The sequence below is a fragment of the Sceloporus occidentalis genome, unplaced genomic scaffold (assembly GCF_023333645.1).
Source record: "Sceloporus occidentalis isolate IW3139 unplaced genomic scaffold, rSceOcc1.0.p SCAF_6, whole genome shotgun sequence".
Lineage (NCBI taxonomy): Eukaryota > Metazoa > Chordata > Lepidosauria > Squamata > Phrynosomatidae > Sceloporus > Sceloporus occidentalis.
Genome location: NW_028316986.1, coordinates 71,680,949 through 71,708,577, shown reverse-complemented (window position 1 = coordinate 71,708,577; position 27,629 = coordinate 71,680,949). Strand labels below are relative to the sequence as shown.

Sequence of the window (27,629 nt, the reverse complement as noted above, 5' to 3'; positions counted from 1 at the left end):
CACTGCGATGCATGCAAGGACTGAAACAGCACGCAGGCATCCGACTAACATCTCCAACTGTTTTTCCTCTTTCTCCAGTTTGGTTTGTAACCTCTTGCCTGAAGAAGAGGCCCATGGAGCTCTGGAAGCTTGCAACATGTATATTCTGTACTTGGGTTGGCCAAATCACTGATGGGGTTTTGCGTGTATTTGTTAGCTATCGCCCCTGAATGTTTTATGTATCTGAAATGGAAGAAAACTTTCATCTGAGGGAAACAGTGGGCACTTTTATTTTTTAAAAACACAGAGAGAGAGAGAGAGAGACCCCCCCCCCCTTTCTCAAAAGTCCCGCGCTGCCTTCGAACCGCATTCGCACATTCGCCACAGCGGCTCAGAGCGCGGGCCGTGAGGCGGGCGGGCGCCCTACTGCTGGCACCGCCTCTTCCTCCTCCTCCGGGGCCTGCCTCGCCTCTTAGCCGCCAAATGCGCCTCAGAGTGACGAATCTGCGGGGCCGGACCTTTCGCTAGTTTAGTTTAGGCGGTTGTCAGGGAGAATCAAGATGGCGGCGGCGGCGGCGGCGGCGGCGACGGAGGAAGACACAGAGCTGAGGGACCTCTTGGTGCAGACGCTGGAGAGCAGCGGGGTGCTAAACAAAATCAAGGTGAGGCGAGGGGGGAGGAGGGAATGGCGGCGACGCTGCTGCTCAGTGTTAACCAGGCACTCAGAGGCGCTAGCGTTGAGCCAGGAGCGGTGCGACTTGGAGGGAGAGGGATACGGGGCTTGCAGACCCGCCGCCCTCCTCCGCCAGCTGCCATTCTCTGCCTCAAGGCGAAGGCAGTGCCACCACGCGCTGGCTGTGCCTCAGGGCGCATGCGCGGAACTCTGAGGGTAAGAGAGAGTGTTTTTGACCCCCCCCCCCAGGAGAGAGCAAGCGCCTATAGATGAAGCAGAGCCATAGGCTGCATCCTCCTCACTGCAGGAAACAACCCCACTGTTGACTGCCATGGCTCCAGTTCTGTGGAATTGTAGAATCATAGAGTTGGAAGAGACTGCAAGGGCCCTGATCCAGTCCAACCCCATTCTGCCATGCAGGAACTCTCAATCAAAGCATCTCCATTGACAAATGGCCATCCAGCCTCTGCTTAAAGACCTCCAAGGAAGGAGCCTCCACTACACTCCGAGGAAGGAGTGTGTCCCACTGTCGGACAGCCCTTACTGTCAGGAAGTTCCTCCTAATGTTGAGGTGGAATCTCTTTTCCTGTAGCATCCATTGTTCCAGGTCCTGTTCTCTGGAGCAGCGGAAAACAACCTTGCACCATCCTCAATTTGACATCCCTTCAAATATTTATACAATGCTATCATATCACCTCTTAACCTTCTCTTCTCCAGGCTAAACATCACCAGCTCCCTAAGTCTCCCCTCATAAGACCCTTCACCATTTTAGTCACCCTCCTTTGGACACATGGCTCCAGTTTCTCAATGTCCTTTTTGAATTGTGGTGCCCAGAACTGGACACAATATTCCAGGTGGGGCTTGACTAGAGCAGAATAGAGTGTAGTTTGTTGTGGCACAAGGCATCCCCCAACGGAGAAGGCTTAATTAAATGTCTCACAAAACTGCTGTCCCCATGTTCCTTACCACTGAGCCATGCATGGCAGTTAAAGGCGTGGTGCCAAGCTGCGCTTGTCCCAGTCTGACACTGCTTTGAGTGCCGTGGGTCAGTGCTGTGGAATCTTGGGATTTGTAGTTTGTTCTGGCGCCCTGTCTCACAAATGTCTCACAAAACTACAGTTCCCAGAGTCCAGTAGCATTGACCCGGGGCAGTTGAAGCCATGGTGCCAAACTGCACTAGTTCCAGTACATAAAGAGGTCTTGTAGCACCTTAGAGACTCACTGAAAGAAAGAAATTGGCAGCATGTGTTTTCGTAGACTTCAGTCTCCTTCCTCAGATGCATTTACGAAAGCTCAAGCTGCCAATTTCTTTCTTTCGGTGAGTCTGAAAGGTGCTACAAGATCTTTCTACATACTGATTCTACAGACTAACATGGCTATTATCTTTGAATTCTGCACTAGTTCCAGTCTGACAGCACTTTAACCGCCATGACTCGGTCCTAGCAAAATGTTTTGAGGGAGCTTTAGCTTTCTCAGATGGAGAGCTCTGATGCCACAACAAACTACAGTTCTCAGAATGTCATAGCCTTGAGCCATGGTAGTTAAAAGTGGCGTCAAATGAGATTATTTCTGCAGTGCGGATGCAGCCCTATACTCTGCAACATTGTACCCCATCCAGCGTTCTCTGTCTAGGGTGACTAGATGTCCTCCTTTTCCAGGACATGACCTATCCAGGAAGAATTCTAAAAGGTCCTCCATTTTGAGCTTGCCTAAGAAGCACGAATTTATGTTTATAAGAGTGTTTTTAGCTCTTATTTTGTAATGCCCTACATGTTTCTTGATTGTCATACCTTTTGCGGTGCCTTGTCCACCTTTGTGGTCATGACATCTGACCACCCTGTCTCTTTCCCTGGTGAGCAAGTAAATCTCCAGGATTACCTCCAGGACATGAGAGCAATTCCTTTCCCTGCTTTGCCCTGACAAGATGTATTTCATGGGTATGCTGTCTTTGATTTTAGAGGCTACTAGTGTTGATGCCTTTAGTGCAGTGGTTCCAACCTTTGGTCCTTCAGTTGAGCTGGACTTCAGCTCCCATAATTCCTGTTGGCCAAGTAGGCTGGGGTTTCTAGGAGCTGGAGTCCAAAACAAATGCCAAACCAAAGGTTGGGAACCTCTGTTCTAATGGATGTGAAACACCAGGCAGAAGGTTCTGGAATCCTTACCACCATCACGGTCAAATGTTAATAGCTGGCTAATAGTGTAACAAGGGGTGAAATAAATAGGCAAAATAAAGCGGCTTCTAGCCGCTTTGAAGGCTAGGGCATTTATATGACGCATACCTCCAAAGTGGGTGGAGAGCAAAATGAAGCCATGCTTTGGGGCTAAAAATTTGGGCAAAAAGAAGTCAGGATACTTCAACTTAGCTCAGAAAATGTGCATCTTTGCACCTGCATATAAACAGCCTGACACCAGTGCGAGGCTGTGGCAAAGCAAAAAAAATGAAAGTGTGACAATTCTAGTGGATGTAATTACAACATACACAAACTGGACAGTCCAACAAGGGGCCATAGGGGTGAAGGGGGCATCTGTGAGGAGCCTCCATAATGGTGCTTTGCCAATGTATCACTTGCACATTGATATGCTGATGCCCTGTACTAGCAGAGCATCGCATGTATGACTGTGTGGCTGATCAAAGGGGCTGCCATGCAATGGGATGACATCTGGGTGGATATGGGAGGTACTTGGAGGTCACAGGTGATGTGTCAGTGTGGCAGTACACATGCATGGTAGGAAGGCAAAAAAAATACTCAGCGGTACAGTTTGAGCCTGCTCTGTCTGGTCTGCCTGTGGTATTCAGCCTACCTTGGGAGTGGGTTGTGAGGACCAGGATTGGGGGAGTAGTGGTGATTTTGGGGTTACTCCTTGTCTGCAGTAAGATATTTTTTATTAATGTTACTCCTGCTTTTACTCCTATTATTTTTCTCAATAAAAATTAAAAATGGTGCTTGCATGTACAATATAATTACTCCTACTCCTGTAAAAAACCTGTTACTCCTTTACTCCTACTCCCCACTCCCTTTCAACCCACTTTCAGAAAAAGCAAGATCAAGCTGCTTTTTCTGCCCATGTGCTCCACCCCCAAGAGTTACTTCTTCTTTGTTATGCTCTGTTAGACAATTTGGCCTTTAGTGTGGCTGTTCAGAGAGATGGAGAGGAAGCTATGAATAGTCTGGGATGTAAATCTTTGTGTTAACAAATTTGTACAGTTTTTGTGTCTGTTAGGAGGGGAGATGCGGCAATTTGCTCAATTTCTTATGTTTGATTCTGCCATATGTAACCACAGGGATCTCCCAGTTGCTTTGTCCTGGGGGAGGTACACCCTAGCCCATTGGACTTATTATCCAGTCAGGAAGATCTGCTTTGTTACCTTGCGATGGTCCATGTAGAATTTGTGGTTTAGGGGCCTGATTTCTGTCATCCCTTAGCACAGTGGAATTTCTGTTAGATACTTGAGCTCCATCTACAACTTATCTAGACAAGCAGGAGGAAAAGTAATATAGTAAGTGCTGCAAGAGTTTATTTCCTATAAAATCAGAGACCTTTCACATGGGTACAGATTGAACAAAAGGGGAAGAATGAATCTACTTTTGGAACGATCATCGGAGCAGTTTGTCTTTGTATCCGGTTTGCTTAATGTATGTAGTTATAAAATGTATATATTTGTACAAATACTGGCTTTCTATTACAGGCAGAGTTGCGGGCAGCTGTGTTTTTGGCTCTTGAAGAACAAGAAAAAGTAGAGGTAAGTAGATAAGGTAATACTTTGATTTCTATTATTTTTAGTATGCTAATCTTTTTTTTGGTGCGTTCATAGAATCATAGCGTTGGAAGAGACCACAAGGGCCATCCAGTACAGCAATAGTTTTTGAACTTTATTGGTTTGACATAGATCTGAAACACTGTAGAAATAATCCAGTTTGAGACCGCTTTAACTGCCGTTGCTCAGTGCTAGGGAGTCCTGGGAATTGTAGTTTAGTGTGGCACCAGAACTCCCTGAGAGAAGGTTAAATGTCTCCCAAAACTACAGTTCTCAGAATTCCCTAACATTGAGCCAGGGCAGTTAAAGCAGTCTCAAACTGGATTATTTCTGCATTGTGTTTTGGACCATAGTTGTGCTTGAGCAACTATTTCTGTCTTTCAAGTTAATCAGTGTATCTTAAGGTGCTGACCATCAGGGTTATGCCTGAAAATGCAAATGGAAGAGCAGAGAAGATGGAGTAATTTCTTGTTTGAAAGTCTGCAACTGATGAAAGCAACATATTCCAGGAAAAGAGGATACTTCTGTAAACCTCAGTACCATCTTTTGTCTCCGCTTGTTTTATTTTATTAACTAGAAATAGGTAAAGAGTGGGTCTATACCACTATGCAAATGAAAAAGACATTGGCCTGTTACAGACAGCCAAAATAAAGCTGCTTCGAGTCACAGTAGAGGTATGGTGTTTCAATGATGCATGTGTCCTAAGAGTCCAGAAGTCACACCAAAGCCATGCTCCAGGCTGGAGCGTGGCTTTGGTGTGACTTCTGGACTCTTAGGACACATGTATCATTGAAACACCATACCTCCCCTGTGACTCGAAGCAGCTTTATTTTGGCTGTCTGTAACAGGCCATTGGCACTTTTGCTCTGCTTCCTTCCCATTCAGCAGAGTATTTCAGATGTGTATGTTAGCACTAAAACAATTAAAATATTTTTATTTTTAATATTTTATCCTGTTGCAGTGCTATTAAGATCACCCAGATTAGGTTGGTATTGCTATTTCCTATTCATCAGTGTCATATTCTGACAATGTATGATTTCAGAATGGCTCTAAGTCTAAAGGTTTAGGCAAAGTACAAATTATTAATAATTGCTACCTGCCTCTTAAATTTAAAGCCAGAAAAATTGTATTACTTTGTACTAATTCTTTTAAATTTTTCCTCATCATTTTGCAGAATAAGACACCTCTGGTAAATGAAAGTTTGCGAAAGTTTTTAAATACAAAGGATGGTAAGTTCTACCTTTTTTCTTTAAAAATATAGCATATTTGTTGGAAGTTATGATAGTATTGTGGAGGAACTAAGGCTGAGTGAGAGCTTGTAGCTATTAGTAGATGAACAGCCATACTTGGACTTTTGCCAGACTTATTGTGAGTACTTTGACAAATTACTCCATATGTAAAATAAGAATAGTATTGCTCTACCTCTCACCTTTGTTATAAGGAAGAATGCTAAGATTGTAAAATATTTGGAAGATTTGGTTTCTAAATCATTGTTAACAATATGTGCCAAGCAGTTAAAATAAGGATGAAAGCATCACAGTGAATTGTATATCAACTTCAGTGGTAACAATTTTATATTTAAAAATAGGCTTTATCAAAATTTCCCTGTACTTAGAGATGCACCCAAGTGGATGTTTACCCCTTTCCACTAGGAGGATCATCATTCCAACTTAAGAACTGATGGAGCCCCTCCATTAAGACCTCCCTAAAACCATTCTCAAATGCTAAAAACAGTTTTTCATTTTGACACAGTAGTTTTGTAAGCAATCCCAAATATATTAATTTGGCCAAATTCTACTTTCTAAGTAGCTCATGTGAATACAATCTGAGGAAGTTACATGTGATACATATCTTCTTCTTTTTTTAGGTCGATTGGTGGCTAGTCTTGTTGCTGAATTTCTTCAGTTCTTCAATCTTGATTTTACTTTGGCTGTCTTTCAACCTGAATCAAGTACAGTAAGTATTTTTGATTTTTATTTAAAACATAATAATTATGGATAAGTGTGCTAATGTTGAATAGCCCATCATCAGAGCAATACAAATCTTCAGGGTCAGTTTCAGTGGAGGGAATAAAATAACTGCAACATGGAGAAATATATGACATGGGTATTTTAAGGGGAAGAGAGAATATTAATATTTTGAATCATGTCTCTTACTGATAGCTTCTAGCTCTTACTGATACCTTGGCACTTCTGGATCAAATTGTTTTTCTGTCACCGGGCTACCAAATATTTTAAAATATCCAAGTTTGTTTTCTATGTACATTGTGTTGATTGTTTATTTATTTACTTATTTATTTTGTAGTTAAATGGACTTGAAGCTCGAGAGAACTTAGCTCGAGACTTGGGAATTGTAGAAGCTAAAACTTCAGTAGATGGACCATTATTGCTGGAAGTGGTCCGAAGATGCCAGCAAAAGAGAGGAGTTTGTAACAGTGGAGATGTAAGGATTGTTAAAATGTGTAGTAATTTAATTATTTGGCCTATGCTTTATAAATATTTGTCTTGATATAGGCACTTGGAGGATGAATTACCTTTTAAGTAATGGTAGCATCTGTAAGAGAATCTATATGCTGCTTTATGGTATTCTAATAAAATTTTTGTACAATGGTTATTTTCTTTTTTGAAACTTCCATTTAGGCCACCCCAATAATAGATGAAAGTGTACATTCGCCTCCAAAATCATCAGATGGAAGGTCTCATATACACACATTGCCAAGTAAGGTAAGTCAGAAAAATAGAATTTAACATAATATTTTAGAGGCATTTGGTAATACCGTGCATCTGTGCCAACCACAGGCTTGCCATCTGCTGTTTGAGCTTCCGGGGATGGCAAGCCCCAGCTTTTCCAATGGGCATGTGTGCATGTGGTGCTGCGAGTGGGAGCATGCACCCATTGTAAAGAACAGATCTTAAGATCCCACATTTTTTGCTATCTGTGGGGAGTCTGGAACAAATCCCTGAGGATAGCAAGGGCACACTGTATAGAAAGAATATATATTACTAAAATTAAACAGCAGCAGCCACAAATATATGAGGATCAGAAATGTGCAGCTGTCCAAATTCTGGTTGGAATTGGATGTGGTTGGTTTGATTTGATTTTAAATACAAATTGTAGAACAATCTTAAGTGTGGGGAGGGGGGATGGGGAGTGAAGTGGCGAATCCTCCAAAGTATTGCTAGCTGGCAGTGCTCAATTCAGCATATGGGGAGCTATTTGTGCTGTGTTTTTTAGTCTAATGATTCTGTTCATCTGCACCCTAGGTCTGACCCGCCTTTCCTTAACATCCATTTTTAGACATAATTAAGTGTGGATTAACAGATTCTGTAAAAGCTCCTGGTCAAATTCCTTGTACTGTATCAGCAGAGTTCTTTTCTATCAACAGAGAAAATGACCACCCCATCTTGACTCATCCCAGTTGACTCTTGGGGGTGGAAGGTTACAGTTGTCTCTCTTCCTTTTTTTTAGCATGAAACTGAATTCTGAAAATTCCAGCAAATCTGAAGTAAAATTTGCTGTTCAGAAAATTATAACATACAATGTGTAATTCTGTGTAATGGATGTAATGTGCTTTGTTTATCCCAGGGAGGGCAAAAGTGTGATGTTATTGGACTGGAAACTCTGTTAGCTCTAGCCAGTAGAGGGAGTGGTGAGGAGTACTGGAGTTGCAGTTCAAACACTTCTGAGGAACCATGGCTATCTACCCTTGCTAGCCCAAACATTGATTACTCCCAGGACAATGAGTTGTGTAATTAAGAAGGCTTATCTGTATGGACATAATTTCATTTTGTAAGAGTAAAGATAAGACATTTGGAACTGGCCAGCTTTTGTTTCTTTTGCTTTGTGCAGCATTGCTTTAGATTTATTGATATTGTAAACAATTGGTGTCCTGTCCTGGTATTTTATTTCTTTGCAACTTTTGTTTTTCCTTCTTCCCCTGCTTCAAGAAATGGATTAATGCATCTCGTTTCACTATGAACTGGACCAAGAGGGCTATACAGTATGAGATAGTGGACTGTGGTGGTTTAACAAGGAAAATCCTGATTTCATGTGTGAATCATATTTATTGTTAAGACCTAGTTAATAAGGTTAAATTTCTGGGACTCACTGTTATATCTCAGATCACATTAGAGAGGACTAGAGATATAAAATTTCCTAAGATCAGTATCTGGTGTAGGGGCAGTTGGCAAGAAGCAAGGAGAGTAAAAAGAAATACGTTTACTGACTTATTCTAACTTCAGCTGTTCCTGATCCTGGTGAAGTATGCATTTAACATATTCCATTACATGTTAAATGTGTATTAATGTATTATGTTAGCAATGACTGTCTTTTAAAAACAATTAGATTATGCTTTCCTGAATCCTGCAGCCACCTTGGTCCTTGAGAACTGACCTTTTTTGTTCTTTAACCCATCCAAAATCAAAAATGTGCAGGATATACAGCTTCTCCAAAAGCTGAAAGCTCTCATTTTAGATGAGTAAATGCCAGGTAGTTGTATATTAATCCCTTATCTTAAAATGTTTAAATTATAATTGGAACATAAACCTTTTCATAATCTATAATTGTTTAGGGAGAAATTTGTAGGGAGAAAGTATTCCCACACCATGTCCCTCCCTCCTCACATTGCAAGCCAGTAGTCATGAATTTAGAGGGCAGCACAAGAATGATCCTCACTGAATCACATCAAAGATCCTGCTCATCTAGTGTTCTGTTTCTGGAAGTGGTGTGCTTACTTCTTAGATCTAGGAAAAAATTCCTCCATCATGTAGCAGCCAAAGCAATATCACCCGGGTGGGGAAGGCAGGTAGGAGAGCCCAGGGGCGGAGAAGGAGGCAGTTGCGCATATGAGTGGGCAGGTGAGATGCTGGTGGCTTAGAGGGAATAGGGATCTCCACAGGGAGGTGGATTGCAGTCAGGCTGCTATGGGGGACCCTGAGAAATGCAGGGCTGTGGAGGAGAACATGTGGGGCAAACACAGACATGCCCCCCAGCAACTGAGGGGGTCAGTTTTAGGGTTGACCATGTGTGCGTGTTTAATGTTGCTAGTAAGATTGGATATATAGCCTTTTAATACATTTTAATATCTTTCATGTTTGAACTTCATAAATTGTTTCCTAAATCATATATTTGTTTTATTCAAGCTTTTGTATTGCTTTTTCAAATTTGTATTAAGTATATTGTTAGTCACCGTGAATCCCATTATCAGGAGAAATGCAGGATACAAATGAATAAAATAAATAAATAAACACTAGCGATAGCAAGTATATTTCTATACTGCTTATCAGTGCACTTATGCACTCGCTGAGCGGTTTACAGTGTGTAAGCTAATTGCCCCCATCAAGCTGGGTACTCATTTTAGTGACCTTGGAAGGATGCCAGGCTGAATCAACCCCGAGTGTATTGAACTCACAACCTTGTGATTTGTGAGTGAGAGGCTGCAGTACAGGCACTACTGTGCTACAAGGGCTCCATACATTACAACAACAATATATGCAAGTATGGGACTGCTTATGCTTCTTTGAGCATTGCAGTTGCTAGAGGAAATACAGTGGCTGTCAGGTGTAGAAGTTGTCTCTCCTGTAAGTGGCAATCAAACTTGTTTGAATTGGTAAGATGTCTGGCAGTTGCTGTGGCATGAAGAAGGGGCTGTTATAGCCAAAGCACTTGGCTGCAACTGTTGCTAAAGCAAAAGATTAGTCAGTGTGTTTAAAATTTCAACTGAAATAATGGAAGGAAGAAAAGGATATCTTTGTTTTAGCCTGAATGTGCTGATTGTGGAGTGAAGAATGGAGATGTCACTATATGGAGGGGTAGCATTGAACAGAAATATGCTATCATTTGTCCACTACTGAGATTGAGTCATCTTTGTGCAGAGTTAACCACATTGCTGCATGGGGCAGGCATGACTGTTTTCTCTTAAATATGTTTTCTCAAGTTGCAAAAAATGTTGGAAATACTTAAAATCACAACTTGTTGATTTATGGTAAAATGCAGTTAAAACAACGTAAGGAACAGAAAACATCATAAAACACTGTAATAGCTTCTACAAATAAGGATGACATCTGAACATTAAATCTGTAATGTAAGGGACTTTGATAGCCAGGGTACCATTAGAGGGTTTCCAGGTTTGATAGCGCCACAGGCCACACCGATCTGGGAGACAAGGATAGTTTTTCTTCATTGTTGTCATTGTATGCCTTTAAGTAACTGCCAACTTAATGGCAACCCTAAGGTGAGCCTATCACAGGGGTTTCTTGGCAAGATTTGTTCAGAAAGGGTTTGCCTCTGCCTTCCTCTTGGGCTGAAAGAGGGTGATTTGCCTAAGGTCACCCAGTGGATTTCCATGGTGGATCAGGGATTCAAACTTTCTCTAGTTGATCTTAAATTCCAAGTAGGACACTACAGAGGAAGGTAGTCAGTTACATACCTGGATGCTTAAGCCTTGTTGCTGTGCATACTAGCAAGCCTACTGGAGAAAGGGCTGGGATCTGCAAGGTGAACTGGTCTTTTTGAAACCAATGTGAGAAACAGGCTTCTTGATCCAAATATTTCTAAAATGTAAGCTGAATGTTCCAGGAGAAAAAAAAATTGAAAGCAAGATGGCAGTATAGCCTAAAAATTCAAATACTTTGACTTGTCAAATGAATCTCTCTGATGAGCTTGCCTGTGAAATTTGTCAGCCTGCTTCCATGTACTAGCCCCTCTATGTTGTTTCCATTTAAAGCTCATAAGAATTTTAAGGATCAGTGAACTTGGAGGTGTCAGCCTGCAATTCCTTAAGTATATAACAGTTATGGAGATAAGACTATCAGACAAAATCTATAAGCAGGTTTTTAAGGTGAGAGTATACATTCAAGAATCTAAATTCCCTTGATATAATCCACATATAATTTCTTTTCATTTTTGTGCCATTATTTTATTCTTGTGCTCAGATACCAAGGTATAAAGGACATCGTAAACAGAAAAGGTGCTTGGACACGGCTGAGCAGGTAAAATGCATGAGCAGAAGAACCTGACAGGTGCTTTTAGTTTTACTTTTTAAAAAGTGTAGTATGCACTAAACATCAATTCAATTTGCTCAGTTGCATTTTGATAGACTAATGCCACAGATATAAAGAAATAGCATGGTCTGAGGCACAATATTCACAATTTTATTTAAAGTTAATACAGAGTTCATTAAATAAGCTTTACAAATATGGAGTAACTGACTTCTTGCCTATCCTTCTTCCTGAGTTTTGCAAGGTAGTATGAGTGACGTGCCTTTGCAAAAAGATGGTTTGTGACATGATGCCACATACTTGAATTCTCTAAATTTAATAAATGAGTATGTAAACAGAATTTGGTTCATTAAAGTTACTTTGTACTGTTAGTTTTTTATTATCTGAGGGCCAGTTCACACATGGCATTTCTGTGAGTGAACTCAGAAATGTTAGCTCTGAATTTCCTGACTGGAATCCCAAAACATGTGTAGTGCTATCTAATTGGCAGTTGAAGTTCACCTGCAGCGGTATACACTGACTAGTTTCTCCCCTCATTGAAGTGAAAGGTCAAAAGGACTTCAAGGCACTCCAGTCTTGTCTGCTGAAATACACAGTTGTTATAAAGGAGCTTTTAGACTCTAACCAGGCAGCTTGGGATTGGTTTTCTTTTCACTTTTAAAAGCATGTTGTGTGTACTGGTGATGAGCTGAGATAAAAAAAAAGTTTTAAAAAAGTGATGCAGATATGCTTTCACAAAGCTAATTGCTTGAGTAAGTTCTTATGCCTGGTGTTTTATAGGATACCAAGTTATAGTTGATACTATTGTGTTATATGAGCAGGTTGAGAAATTGACATTTGAATACGTCTGGTCTTTAACAATTTTCTGACAAGGAAACAGATGCTAACCCTAACTAAGGGTTGAATAGACAGCCAGAAGGGGCGGCTTTAAGCTGCCCCTTTTGAAGGTGGTTGGGGCCATAGCAACTGCATGCAGTAGCCCCAGTTGGCCTTGAAGCTACCCGAAAAAGGAGTGGCAAAGAGCTGCTCCTTTTTTGGACAGTAAAAAACTGGTTTTTGTGCCTATGCCATGTCCAGAAGCCGGCTTCATGATGCTCTGGCAGCATGCGGTGTGTAAAGCTACGCAGCTGGTGCATCATGAAGCCATTTTTATGTAAACGGCTGGGAGGCATCCGGGCGGCTTCAGGACATGCGGCATATAAACATTATGCTCTGAAGCCACCTGCACAGTGCAAAAGGGCTGTCTGTTTTGCCCCTAAATGGTGAAATTTGAAACATAGCTGACTTTTCCTCTCCTACCTTTAGGATTATAGTGCCTTCTCTGTCTTTTCATGAAGTACATATTCTTTCAGACGTCCAACATAACCTTTTAACTGTGAGAAATGAATGACGTGGTATGGATCCCTCTTAAAGAAATGGATGTGCCATAACATTTTATTGTCCTAATGTGTAACCTGTACTCAGGACAAGAGCCTACTGTTAAGACAGAATATAGAGAAATGGAATGGCTTCCTATTGGCAAGAGGTCAGGCAAAGCTGCATTTTATCATCCCACCCCCTCTGTTTTATTTCTACTCTGAACATAGCATATGTAAAGCAAGATTAGACTCTGAGGAAGGAAGCATGAATATTGGAGAAATGAACATCAACAATTTAAGCTATGCAGGTCACATCGTATTGCTAGCAGAAAATAGCAAAGACATGGAACAATTATTGGAGAAAGTCAAAGAAGAAAATACAAAGGCAGATTTACAGTTGAACACTAAGAAACAAAAAATGATGACAGATGATTTACATAACTTTACTAGTTTAGACAATTCAGACATTGAAATAGTTCAAGATTTTCCTTATCTTGGCTCATTAATCAGAATGGAGACTGCATTCAAGAAGTCAGAAAAAAACTTGGAAGGGCAACTATGCAGAAACTTAGCAAGATCCTGAAGTGTAAAGGTATATTAGGTTAGCACATACCATCGTATTTTTTATTTGTATGTATAGTTGTGAAAGTTGGACAGTGAAGAAAGATGATAGGAAGAATATCTACTCATTTCAAATGTGGTTCTGTGGATACTGTGGACTGCTAAAAAGACATAAATAAATAATAATATGGGTCTTAAAGCAAATCTACTCCAAACTCTTTACTAGAAGCCAAGATGATGAAACTAAGATTGTAATATTTTGGCCATATCATGATAAGACATGATTCAGTAGAATAGACAGTAATGCTTGGTAAGGTAGAAGACAGCTCAAAAAGAGGAAGACTGCATTCCGGATGGATAGATTAGTCAAATACTGTAATTTATTTTATGTCTCCGAGGATCCTTAAATGAGGACAAAAAGCATGGATTCAGGCAAGTCTTCTGTGTGACTGCACAGTCAATTTCTGATTTTACCTTAGTGAAAAAATCAAGGAATGGATGATATCTACTAAGCTTTAACGCTTTTAAAGATGCTTTATTGCTATTGGTCATGAGGTGGTGTGAAAATAAGCTACTGTTGGTAGAATTGCTTTTAATTGATAGAGTTTTTCTCTTAGATAAAAAGAGCGGTTAACTCCAAATCTGTATTACTGGTGTATATTGTGCGTAACATATGGGTGCCAATCCTGTTTTTACTACTTAATTAGAAACCTGACAAAACTGTGGTTGGGGGGCAGGGGCTTGGAAAAATCACATGGGAAACCTCACTGTATCTGTGCCTCACATGTTTCTGAGGAAAACCCAGGTTGTGCTCATTTTCCACCCAGGATTTCACATCTCTAAATGTATATATGCATGGGTGTCTAAGAGGAACATTGCTGCTATTCTTCATATCAGCATTGTTGGCTTTGCTGCTCAACCCAGAATTTGATCAATTCTACATACAGACTGTTCTGAAAACATCTTTTGGTCATTCGTTTCAATGTAACATATTGAGTTGCAAAATAATATAGGCATTTAAGAATGTGTAATGTGCTCTGCATTTGGGTGGGGGGAACCCAACTATTAGCCTTTGCTTCATCAGACATTTGAAAAATCTGTAAAAATTATCTATAGAATCTTTAGAAAAAATCTGTAGAAATTACAGATGGCCAAATTTTATTGTGATAAGGAATTGCTTCAGTTTTGAACTGTATAAGATTCCTGCATTTTTGTGCATTAACAAGAAGAAAATTATAGTGTAATCCTCTAAATCTGCTAAGAGGTAGTTCCCTTTGAATTTAGTGAGGTTTAATTCCATGTAAGTGTGTGTAGGAGTTTATGCTCATTGCGAGTGTTGTTTTAGGCTGGGTAATTACAAAAATGCACAAGACAACTGTCAGTATGGTCAGCCCTCTGTTTTCATGGGGGATCCATTCTGGACCCCCCCTCCCCCCACAAAAATGGAAACTTGGATATATTCAAGCCCCTTAGGCTTGAATGGGGCGTGTGCCTGCGAACGGCTGTGGGCATGTACCCCATTTTAACCCCCTCTGTTTGCTCCTCACAAGTAAGTTAAGGTCACGGATCTGTAGTCTGTGAAAACAGAGGGCCAACTGTAATGTATTCTGCAAATCAGATTATAGAAATGCCCTTGGTGTAGTGTTTGTTGTTGAAGAGAGGGTGAAAATTGCTTGGAAACATTTTCACTTGCCATCGTATTCATAATGATCTTCACAGCCAAATTGCTACATGTTGTTCAATATGAGCTCTTCAAGTAGCTATGGGCAAGCAGTTTTCCTGGGTAACAGGAAAGGTCCTGACTGGGAAGAAAAAAAAAATCAGTTTTATAAAAGGGGTTTCTGCATTTCTGTTGTACTATTGATCTTCCAAAGCAAGTGGATACAGTGTGATCTAGGGGCATCATAGGAACATGCCTACAGTTTTTTAACACTTTCCTGACCCATTCTTTCCAGCCACAAAAAGGAAGTTTTGTAATTTTGGGTTTCATCCAGCCCTAAAAGCCCTGAAAGAAATGGAGCAGAAGCCACTACATGTTTGATTTATTTTTTTTTTTTGGTCATGTGTTTTAATTTTTTTTGCTGATTATGGCCTTCAGAGGTTCCTATGGGCTGAAAAATTATCCCCAACAGCCCACTTAGTTGCCTTTCCCTGCTCTAACCAGTTGTAGAGATATTAAGAAAAGTGGATAGTTCTTCTTCTCTTGTATGATTTTTAACACCTTTGCTTGCTGAATAAGCCAGTAGAGCTTTGAAAACTTGTATAATATAATTTCTTTGTTTGCCTTCAGACAAACGTTTGAACTATTTATTTTTATTCCACATGCAGAAAATTATCAATGATCTTTATGCAGTTGACTTGTGTATGAACAGGAGTAATGATCCTATTTTTGTTCTGAAGTTTTTTCTGCATGTGAATTTCTTGAGAAAGGCAATTTGCTATCATTCTATCAAGCTGTTACTAAGTAATTGTATACTTTAGTTTTATGTAACTTATTTATTGTGTTAATGTTTGGTTACACAAATGTACAGCAGTCTTTTCTTCAAATTCTACATGAAATGCTTAATTCAGTTCCCTATACAATTTACTTAACTATTTTAGAACAGCACAGTTAAACTGACAAAAATATGGTATCCAGTAATAAAATAAACATCCTGTTGTTTTAAGTAAACACCCCTGTTTTCTTAAATTGTAAGTCTAAAGTGCAGAATTTTGTTACTACTGAGGATTGTATTTGTACTTTGGTGGGTGCTAGTTGTTACTTAGTTTCAGAAGATTAATTGAAACAGTTTCTCCTAGGTCATTCAGTAATTATAGCTGTTCATGTAGTATATTGCCTTTTATTTACTGCATTCTATTTATTTGGCTTTTGCTAATTCAGTAGCTTTGAATGTGTGTTTATTTAACAGTGGATTGTTAATATTTGCACATCACATTGAGTGTTCATGTGATGTTGGGGGTGCAAGTAGTATTGGTTCAGGAATTGTGTAAATATCAGATTTTTAATGGCCTTCTCTTCATCTTATATATAATTTGCTTTCTTTACAACCCCCAGAGTTGGGCTTTTTGCCTATACTTCCAACAGTTCCAGTGAAATATTACTTATGGCCATGTATTTTTGGCCATTACAATTATTGATGTTTTGTTTGTTCTTTATAACTGTGTCTTTAAAAATGAGTTCCTACAGCTCAGTGGAAACAGATTCTGTAATATTATGTAATGGAATCTGCAATTTTTTTAAGGTTACAGAAACCAGTCATAGTGATACAAGCAACTTGTCTGGTGACACAAAGAGTAAAGCCAGTATTCACTTCTTACCAAACGAACTGAAGCCAATTTCTCAACCAAACAAAGACATTGATACCAAAGAAAAGAATAGTTTAGCTGGAGAGGAAGATGATGCAGATGGAGATTCATTCTTTGATGATCCTATACCAAAACCAGAACGCTCTTATGGCTGGTAAATCACTTCTAGTTTAAATGTTTCTTTTAGATTTAATCTGTCAAATGTTTATGTTATGGGATGCCAAATTTTTGTAACTTTATAGTGAATAAAGAAAAGACTTAAAGAACCACTGAAAATAGAAATCACCTTTTGTAAAAAAAATAGAAAATATATGCATTGTAATTCAGAAATATTTACTTTCATATCTTTATATAAACAGATGCATTTGGTGATAATAAAGCAATAATAGTTTCAGTAGGTTTATAAAAACTGTCAGTGAGAATATCAGTGCTTCAACTTGCAGCACTGTGAACTAGTACATGTAGCAGAGAGTCAGATACTCTGCATGAAAGTGCCTTTATGCACTGAAGATGGCAGAGTCAACTGAGGCCTGTTACAGACTGCCAAAATAAAGCTGCTTCGGGACTCTTTGGAGGTATGCTATTTAAATGATGCATGGGTCCTCAGAATCCGGAAGCTGCACCAAAAGTTTCATTCCGATGCTTAAGAATGGAGTGTGGCTTTGGTGTGACCTCCGGACTCTTAGGACCCATGCATCATTTAAATAGCATACCTCCAAAGAGACCCAAAGCAACTTTATTTTGGCAGTCTGTAACAGGCCTGAGTCTCTCTAGTTCTACACCTTCAATTGACTGACATGAACCATCTCCCCAGAGTTAACCCTTCTTATAACCTAGAGAGGCCTTTTGGGGTCATTACACACACTCTTGACTCACATACCAAACTGTCTCTTGTGTTGTACCCTCCATATGCAAATGCCGTTTTATCTAGAAGGCATTTTCAGCTTCAAGAAAACAAGAATTAAAATAACCAAGAATGGTGTCTATTGGATAATATTTTCAACAGGTTCTCGTCTTCCATAAGTCATTTCGATTCATACTTGCTTCTTCTACTGATACAAATTTACCCCAATTCAGAATTATAATTAACTTGAAACATTTTTCTGTTCACATTACATGGGACTTCCTTTTATTAACCTAAGTTGTGTTTATAAAAGGTCCCTCAGCATTCATAGTGTTTCTATGCAAGGTGCCATGGCCTTCCTTTAAGTGAAGCATGCAGGAGTTTTGTTATGGAAAATAAAATCTGTACAGTGCTTTACCTGTACAGTGCTTTACATGAAAGTAGATCCACCACTGATCATTCAATTGCTGTTACTACTATTTTGTGGTGTTGGTGTGTGGATGGTGTAGCCTAGCTCTGGATATATTGTTTTACCTAGTAACGTATCTAATTAGAGAATGTGAATTAGCTAAAAACATTGACTGCTTTTCTCGCTCTTTTTTTTTTTTAAATTAAAGGAAAAATGATTCTAGCAAAGAGGGAAATGTTGCATCTCTTTCAGATGCACCACCTGTAAAGACTGGCTTGAGTTCTTTGACTGGAGCACCACCACTAAAAGAGTCTGATAGTAAGTGTAATTTGTTGACCTCTTTGATATAGTGAGAGGAACAGGAGAATTTGCAGTGCCATGCTGTAATTATTATGATCGTTCATTAATTATAACGGCTAAACTGTTTTCATTAGGAATTCCTGTTCTGTAAGAAAAGATAAGAGAATATGATAGGTGCCACACTTCAACACCCTTCATCTCAAAGCACTAAATAAAAATTTAGTTCTGGATTGTAGTGACCTAATTGCAAGAACAGTTCAGGTGTTAAAAAGAAGCAAGAATGCAAATGTGTACCTCAGTAAAACTTTTGCAACTCCAGTTCTATTTTTGGTCCTTATTCAACTGAAAAGACTACTTCTTTTGCATCTTCCCCTTCTACTTACGTCTTGTTTTGCTCTCCCTCCTCGAAACTGCTCTACCACATTCCTGGTTTTCTTGAGCAGATCTGAGAGATGAACAAAGGAGAAAGGAATTAATTTTACCACAGACAGATACCATTAGTTATAGCCTTTTTTCTGTTTTATATTGGATCCAAATAAAACAAATTCATTTGTTTCAAAGGATATGTTAATTAAAACTGTATACTAATGTATCATACCCAGTGTTTCTCTAGAAGGCAGTTTGTACAATCAGTCTTCCTCATCTCTAATTTGTGGTTCCAATAAGCTGTCCATGAAACCCTCTACAAAGACTTTGGGGTCTTCCCAAACAATGGGATCTGTGTTGTATAGAGTGCCGTGTCAAGGGAGAATTGTCTGTAATTAGATCAGTTTTGTTCCAGCAGGAGCTCCAGTAGCAAAACCCTTTTGTACAACATGGAATAATTCTACCTAGCACTGCAACCATGCCTGTTCAGGAGAAAGAAAGCCTTACCCTCTTGAGAGGGTTTAACCAGGATATAGGAAAATGGAGGAGGAGGAGGAGGAGATGATGATGATGATGATGATGATGATGGTTGGTTTCATGATTGATTTCATGATTACTATCTGTTTATCCAACTGCTGACTACAAAATAAAATATCAAACTGAAGCTGGGATTTAAGATGTTTAATTTTTTAAAATTTTGTCATCAGATGACTGAGCAATTCTGTCATCAGATTATGAAGCAAGATGTTTTGTAAGAAGCTATTATGCAGTTTTAAACTTCCTAATTTTTGGTTTACAGATGCAGACTCCATTATGAAAGATGTAAAGATAGTGAATTCTAAACTTGGAACACTTGAAATAGGCAAGTAGCTCTTTGGCAAAAAGACAATATATATAATTTCACCCTGTGTTGCATGATTTATTGTACCTTATGGTTCTAAAAAATACACCAAAATAAATAAATAAATAAACCGTATCTGGTTGAAACATTGTGCAGATAAAAGTAGATAATTGAATATCTTTGAAGTATTACTTTTCCAGAAGTCTTTCATCATTTAGCCCAACTTACTCAGTTTTTAAATGTATCATTTTTTTCTCTGAAAAACACTTCAGAGGCCCTTTCTTTTTACTAACATGAGGTTGGAACGAAATGGACCTACCTGCTTAAGAACAGAATTTGCTAATGCTTTGTTGGATTACTTACAAACAGGAGATGAAGATGAATATGCTGATGACTTCAACAGGTAAGAAAATAATACTTAAATTCCTAGGCTGGAATCTTATTGGCGCACTGTGCCAACATAGTGGTGGCAACAGGAGAATCCCCCATGACTTCAAAGGGGCAACTGTATATGTCCCTTAAGGTACTCCTGAAAGATTTTATACATTCTTAATTGTTTGACATTCTAACATTTTACATGTGTTTCATACTGTATATGTATTATCTAAATGTACAAATCATCATAATGTGTTTTATCAGTGTAAAACTATTTCCTTTGATCAGTTCAATTCAAAACAGATTTCCACATATAACAAATGTGGAAGCCAGTGTAGTCCATGTAAATTCCATGTAAATGACTGATATTTCCAAGAAAAGATATCTGGAATTTGAGATGCCACTTCATGAGTTTGTTCTGTGTAGATCTTAAACAGCTCAATCCACATGTCATTTTACATACATATTAGTTACCCTTATTTAGTTTAATGCACATTATTCTAAATAATTACTCCAAAAAGAAATAAAGCTATAAGCCTGTTCTCTAATATGTTTTGCTTGATATCTGGGAATCATGTCTAAAGTTAGATACTGAAGAGATTTTTTGATAGCTAACTCAATTCATAAGGAGTTCTTTAATGTTTGGGGAAAGAATTTCATTGTTTCCCTCTTTCAAATTTTTCTTTTGTTAGTACCAGTCATCGATCAGAAAAAAGTGAAGCCAGCATTAGTGAAGAAATAGATGATATATCCGTGGAGTTAGAAGACTTCAATACTAGTGATAAAGTATGACATTTATAATTTTACATGGGGTTAGAAATGTATCTGTTTTGCACTAACCATACTTAGAAGAGCTGAACAAATGCTTAACCATAACAATGAAACTTGAGAGAGGCAAAAGCTATTTAAGAATTCTTTATATTTCATTTATGTGCTCTTAGAATCATAGAATCCCAGAGTTAGAAGAGATCACAAGAGCGATATAATTCAATCTCCCTCCAGTCCTGCCATGCAAGAATACACAATCAAAGCACCCCTGACAGATGGCCATCCAGCCTCTGTTTAAAAACCTCGAAAGAAAGAGACCCCACCATTCTCTGAGCCAGCATGTTATACTGTCAAACAGCTCTTACCGTCAGGAGGTTCTTTGTAATGATTAAGTGCTATCCCTTTTCCTGTTGCTTGAATCCATTGCTCTGTTTTCTAGTCTCGGGAGCAGCAGAAAATAAGCTTACTTCATCCTCAACATAACATCCCATCTAGACAGATTAGTGACTTAATCTGGGGTATTTTTTGATCCCATTGAAAATCTGTTGTAGGGTATGAAGTCCTCCGTTTCCATGAGAGGTACATAATTAAGAATATTCCACAGAATATTCCAAGAATATTCGTCCAAACATCCCAACCCTGAAAACACATATTCACATGAGATTGAAACAATTGTTTTGAGTAACTATCAGTCCTCCTTTATAAAAAGAAGCTGTAACCAATAGATTTTCTTTGTCTTTAAAATACTAGCATTTTTACAAACAAACAAAAAAAAGGAAGAGAAAAGTAAAGAAAAACATGTGCATGATTAGGGTGCTGAAACTCAGAGACATTATTTACATCACTTTTGATGACAGTGTCATAAAATGCCTAGTTGTGGTGAATGCTACAACAAAACCTGACTTGTGTCAAAAATGTCCTTTCTGCCTGGATGAGGATTAATATAGTTTCATACCTGCATTCTGCCATGCCTACTGTTTAGATAAAAAAAATCCTGTGATCAAGAGTGTCCTCTTACGTCATTGTACATGTAATTTATTTCTTGATTTTGCTGATGTATAAAGTACCGTATTTTCCGGCGTATAAGACGACTTTTTGACCCTCTAAAATTGTATCTAACATCAGGGGTCATCTTATACACCGGGTAACAAGAGAGCCCCAGGCCTGGCATGCTTACCTGGTTGTTCTGCCGGCTTCTCAGGCCTCCGGAGGCCTTTCTCTTTTTATTTAAAAATGATTACCTGTCTAGCTTGTATTTACCAGTTAAAATAGAATTTTAATTGTATCTATTTGTATTTATATATTAGACTACCCATTGTGTATGACAAAGCTACCCATAGACTTAATCATTTAAAAAAAAACAGTGCATTTTTTGTTCCTTTCATTTTTATTTTGAAAATCAAAATTATTTATTTAGAAGTAAATATGGTTGAATTTGATGGGACTTAGACATGCTAGGATTGTACTGGTAGTTGCGTTTAGGAGAGTACTTAAATTTCAAATCTTGTTCATAAACATTCAAAAGGAGGCAAGATCTGTAAAAAATAGTTGTAAAATATGAATTTAAATTTCAGTTAATATTTTGATCTTTCTTTTTTCTTTTTAGCTTGAAGACCTCACACAAGATTTCACCATTTCTCAGTTGAGTGGTGATGCAGATTACATAGAAGATGTTGCATGAGTAAAGAGCAGAAAACCTAATATGTTGCATTGAGGACCTTTGTAGAATCTGTTTTAAGACAATCACTCTGCTGATGTATCCCTTCCCCAGTTGTGCCTTGTGTTTCAAAGGGGGGAAGAATCTAACCACCAACACTTTTGGGGAAGAGTTTTAACAACTTGGAAGAACTGAAAAAAGTTGGCATATAGTTACTGTCTAGTTCAACTTAAATCTTTTATGCAAGATACTGGATAGTTTCCTAGACCATGTCCGTTGCAGGCAACAGACATACCAAGTTAATTGATCTAAAGGAATTCAGAAGAAATCATCAAACCAGATGAAGAACGGTAGGCATAGTTTAATGCTACAGCAACCATTCAGCCTCTTGCTGAAGAAACCAAGAAAATTCAATGTTTGATCTTGATCTTATGTTGACCCAATTATAATTTTCAGTATTCAATACAGTTTGTTTCTTAGATATTGAAGTTTTTTCAAGGGGGGGAGAGCTGATATTACCCATGATCTTCAAAACTAACTATTGGGATGACTAACACGAGAAATATGAAAAAAAAGGTGTCTAAAGTATGAATCCCCGAGATTTCTAGTATGTTGGTCCGTCATTGCAACTTAAGTGCTTAGTTCTGTGTGGCCAAGATCACTAGGTACTTCTGAAAATTGCAGCTGACATATGAGCCTTAACTCTAAACTTATTTTTATATATTTAAACATTTGTGACCCTAAGCTAGCCTTTTGTTTGTTAATTTAATGAAAGCTATAAATGGTTATTAGCATGAGGTTTTTTTTTTTGAAACAGCTTAATACAGAATAAATAATTATTACAAGAGGCAGCTTCAAGTTTGAGAATGTTCTGCGATGAAACTCCTTAATTTAAGAAAAATTATGTGTGTCCATACACACACACACACCACATGTAGAATTTGTTTTTATTTTAAGGTATGCGTTCTAAACAGCATTCAGCCTCCTTTTGTAAATCTTAAGTTGTGAACCACATCTCCTGCATCCATTTCAACCTAATTGTATAAAAATAGTGAACATCTATAACTCACTCTTTTTAAAATTAATTTACAGTCAGGCTTGGGAACCTGTTGAACTTTAATTCTCATCAACCATAATCAGCATGGTCAGTGGCCAAATGGGTTGGGAATTGTAATCTTTTCAAAATGAGAAATAAGTCTTATTTGGTTGCAAAATAACCAGGATGTACATAGTTGTGAAGGATTGCAGGGTCAGGAAACAGTCCACTGAAAACATTTGTTAATTTTAAAAATGTGGTACAAGACTGCTATAAAAGTTGGTAGATTGCATGTGTAATCTCAAATTTTGCCCCTCCTTCAACATTGGAAATTTACAGGTAAGTTAAAGTGGCAAGAGAGGTGTTAACACATCCTTTGTGAAATATGGTCAGTAATGGCGCCTTACAGATAGGCCCTATGGGGCGCCGTCATAACGTGCTAGGGTTGCCTCGGGTCATCCTTTACAGATGCCCCACAACCCTAGCACGTACCTGCCGCGCCATAATGGCGGAACCCTGTATACATGGGCGCCATCATTATGACATCATGACTACGGCATAGCCAAACGGCGCAATGCGGGCATGACATGCTCGCACCGCTGCAGGGCGCTTGTGGCAAAACGGAGCTCCTTCCTGAGGAGCGCCTCGTTCCCTCAGCCACCAAACGGCTGCGGGAATGAAGCTGGGGGGAAAGGGGCTGAGCGGCCTCTTTCTCTCCTGGCAGCAGCTTCCTGTGGTGTCCTGGGGCATGATAATAATAATAATAATAATAATTAAATTTTTATTTATATCCCGCCCTTCTAGAAATCAGGGCGGCTTACAGCATGGATTAAAATACAATCAATATACACATTAAGAGTTAAAATGCAATACAATAATTATACAGAAAAATAACCAACAAAAGCCCCATAGCCCAACCTCTTGGCCACGGAAGAGGAGGGAGGCCCACAGGATTTTATTCGGGGAATGCCTGTTGGAACAGGAAGGTCTTTAAATCCTTCCTGAATTGGGCCAGGGTGGTAGACGAGCGGAGCTCGGTGGGCAGCGTATTCCAAAGGGCTGGGGCAGCTGTGGAGAATGACCTCCGTGTAGTGGAGGCCAACCTAGCCCCAGGCACCTTCAGTAATTGCTGCCCAGACGTTCTGAGGGTGCGAGGCGGAATGTATGGGGAGAGGCGGTTCTTCAGGTATCCCGGGCCCAAGCCATTTAGGGCTTTATAGGTAATTACCAACGCCTTATATTGGGCTCGGAAGCGAATGGGCAGCCAGTGGAGGTCTTTCAAAACCGGTGTTATATGGCTGGTCCTGGAAGCACCAGTGACCAGCCGGGCTGCCATATTCTGCACCATTTGCAGCTTCCGAGTTTGGTATAAGGGTTGCCCCATGTAGAGTACATTGCAGAAATCCAGTCTCGAAGTTACCAGAGCATGTACAACAGTTTCTAGGTCCCTCTGGGCCAGGTATGGGCGCAGCTGGCGAATCAGCCGAAACTGATAACAGGTGCTCTTGACCGTGGCATTCACCTGAGCAGTCATGATGCCCCAAGGACACCCATTTCTAGGCTGGGGGGAAAGCAGCATTTTGCCACTTCCCCGAGGCCTGGAAAAGCAGCGGATCGGGGCCTCCAGGGCTTTCACTGTGACTGCTCAGGCCCCAATTCGGTGGGGATTGTGGCACCTGCAGGCCGCCCCAAAGGGGCGGTCTGTATCCCGCCAATGATACTCTTTCAGCAATAACTTACATATGATGAAGTTATATTATGTCTTGCTTACTTTGTGAAACTGAAGTTCCATTTTCAAATTTTTAGGTACTGTACCACTAACCTCTCAGATACATTTTAAGTTAAAACAAGTGAAAACTGTTTTAGCTGTTTATTTCTTGGTATAACATTTTCAAAGGAAGATAAATTTTTTTGGAGAATTCATGGGTAAAATTCAAGGGTTTTGCCTGTAACTTATGAGATGACTAAACACTATGTATGTGAATGGCCTGGCCTTTAATTGTAGAATTGTCTCTGCCAGCTGACAGCCTCCTCAACTGTCCACATTTTAATTATAGCCATGGGAAGACATTAAGTAAAAAGACCTATCCAAATTAGGAAGTGTGAGCACCCAGGAGGGCTGTATGGAAATGAAGAAATGTGTAATAGAAAGAAAACGAAGGAAAAAAACCCCACACATACACACAAGCAACAGCTGGCCCCGTTGCAAAGGTAAGGTAGAAGTGAAAAACTACCACCAAGATAAATTCTTAAAGCCCCAGAGAATGAGGTGCAAAAATGGAACTCTTGTTTAGTAGCAAAAAATACTTTTGAGAAATTGGGGGATAATTGGATATGGCACTGCTGTTGTAGAGCTGGACACAACATCAGCCCCCGAAAGCCACACGGGGAGAAGGGGCAGCATGTCCCATAGGGACTAATGGGGTGTGTGCACCGCTGCGCTGCATAGGCAGTATTTGCTTTACATGGGGGAGTCCGGAACGGATCCCCTGTGTAAAGCAAGGACGCACTCTACTATGAGGGTTATGGGGAAGGAGTTTTGTTAGAAGTGGCCATGTTAGATGGTATAGTTTCAAGGACCTGGTAGTAATTTAAAGTTTGGGAGCCCATGGGAAGATGCTGAACTCTGGATAGTGATAGTACTAAGCCAAAATTTCTTACATTTTTCTGAAACATCTGAGGGTTGTCCGCTACAGATGCTTCCTTAGAAACATAACATCCCTTGTAGAGTTTATTCCAAATTTTCTTCACCCTTTTTTGTGTGGACACCTTCCCCCATCCCCAGCATCTGAGAAGAGTACTAGGTATAGGACATTATGGAAGATGCAGAATGGTAGGTTGCCAATGCTGGTGTTACCATTTGCCATTGCTACTTGTGAGCTGCTGGGAAACTGATGAGAAGTTTTCCTTTCCCTAGAGATATTTAATGAAATGGCCTACAAATGCTTTGGAGATTTTTGAGAGACAATGTGTTTATACATATAGTTCAAAATATGAGTTCTGCTGGATGAATATGGAATAACTAATGTTATGATCATTTATATTTTAAGAGATGTTTTTCTGTTGTAGCTCTAAGCAAAACCCGGGGAGTAAGGTCACCTGGTGTTGTTGGAGCAGGAGAATGTCTGAGAGATTGTTGTACTGGTGGCCTTCTGTATCGAGGGATTAAAAAATCCACAGTTCGAAAATATTTTTAAAATACATAAATTCCAAAAAGCAAATCTTGATTCTGCCATTTTATATAAGGGACGTGATTTGAATATGCCATTGTATTTAATGAGACTTGAGCTTCCACGGATTCATGTGTGTGTGTGTGTGCTCCTGGAACCAAACTCCAGCAGATACCAGGGACCCACTGTACAAGCTAGCTGATTGTAGTCCTCATTCTGTTTTATGGATGCTGGATTATAACACTTTCCCAGGGCTGAACCAAATGGTATCATTCCATTACCACATAGCTTTTGTAAACTCCATTTTCATCCTTGAGTACGTGTAGCCAAGGGTCTCAATGGTCTGTTTAGGGGAATTTTATTATTATTGTTATTAGCTCAAATATTGCAAGAGGGGGCCAGCTACGAAGACCCTACAAAATTGCCCTCCCGATATTTATACCAAGAGACCAGGGTGTTCCAATAAATAGAGGTGAGACGGATTTTAATAACTAGATGTCTAATTTATTGAAATAGGGGAAACACATTCGCTGCGCATACACACACACGTGCATTCAAGACTCAAGAAAATCAGGGTTGAGGTTGGAAGAGATTTCAGGCTTTGCTAATGGTGATACGTACCAGAATGTAGACTTCCTCCAGGAAGCAAATGGGATGCGGGATTGTGGGACAAGTCTGCTCCACAACCTGGGTTTGAGCAGAAATGCTGGCTACCAAAAAAGAGGTCTTACTGACATGGAGTAAGTGGACCTTTAGAATGGCACACCGACTAGCCAAAGTCAGGGCTTTTTATAGGGCAAAAATCTTGCCTCTGGCAAAGGTGTTTAATTGCTTTCTTTTCACCTGGATGCCCCTGTCTGATTGTCTTACTGGTCTTAAGCTGCTTGGACAACAGACCTGGGAAGGGGGTAAGAGTGTCAGGTAAGGCAAACATTTGCTCTTCCTGGCCATATGATAATCCCATTTGCGACTTCCTAGACTATCTAGAATGATAATGTGGGTGCCCCTCAGGGGTGTGTGTACATGTCCTCATGCCTTGCTGGCAATGGCGGACAGGCTACTAGAGTTCATCTAGGGGTCATTAAGGGCTATCATTTATACGAAAATTTATATGAAGCAGCATGGGTAACAGAGGAATGTCATTTCCTATGATTTGATTCCTCTTGGGCAGGAGGAGATCGAAAATACAACAGCAGTCTAGGTCGGGGGAAAAACTTGTGTGATACCTAAA

The 27,629-nt window shown here is 39.6% G+C and overlaps 1 protein-coding gene across 4 annotated transcripts; it reads left to right on the top strand.

Annotated features, from left to right (window-relative positions):
• The first annotated feature begins 403 nt into the window (after positions 1–403).
• CEP43 (centrosomal protein 43) lies at positions 404–22,659 on the top strand. Of its 4 annotated transcripts, XM_089530028.1 has the most exons (13): positions 414–641; positions 4,341–4,394; positions 5,584–5,638; positions 6,277–6,365; positions 6,714–6,851; positions 7,049–7,132; positions 11,342–11,398; positions 16,569–16,786; positions 18,094–18,203; positions 19,351–19,413; positions 19,762–19,795; positions 20,460–20,553; positions 22,142–22,659. In XM_089530028.1, exons 1-13 carry the CDS (start codon positions 540–542, stop codon positions 22,214–22,216), a joined length of 1,173 nt encoding a protein of 390 aa, XP_089386154.1. In that variant the 5' UTR covers positions 414–539; the 3' UTR covers positions 22,217–22,659. The 4 variants fall into 4 exon arrangements, with proteins under 4 accessions (XP_089386156.1, XP_089386157.1, XP_089386154.1 ...); XM_089530030.1 differs by lacking the exon at positions 6,714–6,851 and having other exon boundaries at positions 404–641; XM_089530029.1 differs by lacking the exon at positions 11,342–11,398 and having other exon boundaries at positions 416–641.
• Positions 22,660–27,629: the final 4,970 nt, after the last annotated feature.

Bases quoted from the DNA above. Each gene is read 5' to 3' on its own strand.
- CEP43 (XM_089530028.1), top strand. From the start codon at position 540: ATGGCGGCGGCGGCGGCGGCGGCGGCGACGGAGGAAGACACAGAGCTG. The intron at 16,787-18,093 runs GTAAATCACTTC...TTTAAATTAAAG, and splicing joins CCAGAACGCTCTTATGGCTG to GAAAAATGATTCTAGCAAAG. The intron at 19,796-20,459 runs GTAAGAAAATAA...TTCTTTTGTTAG, and splicing joins TATGCTGATGACTTCAACAG to TACCAGTCATCGATCAGAAA.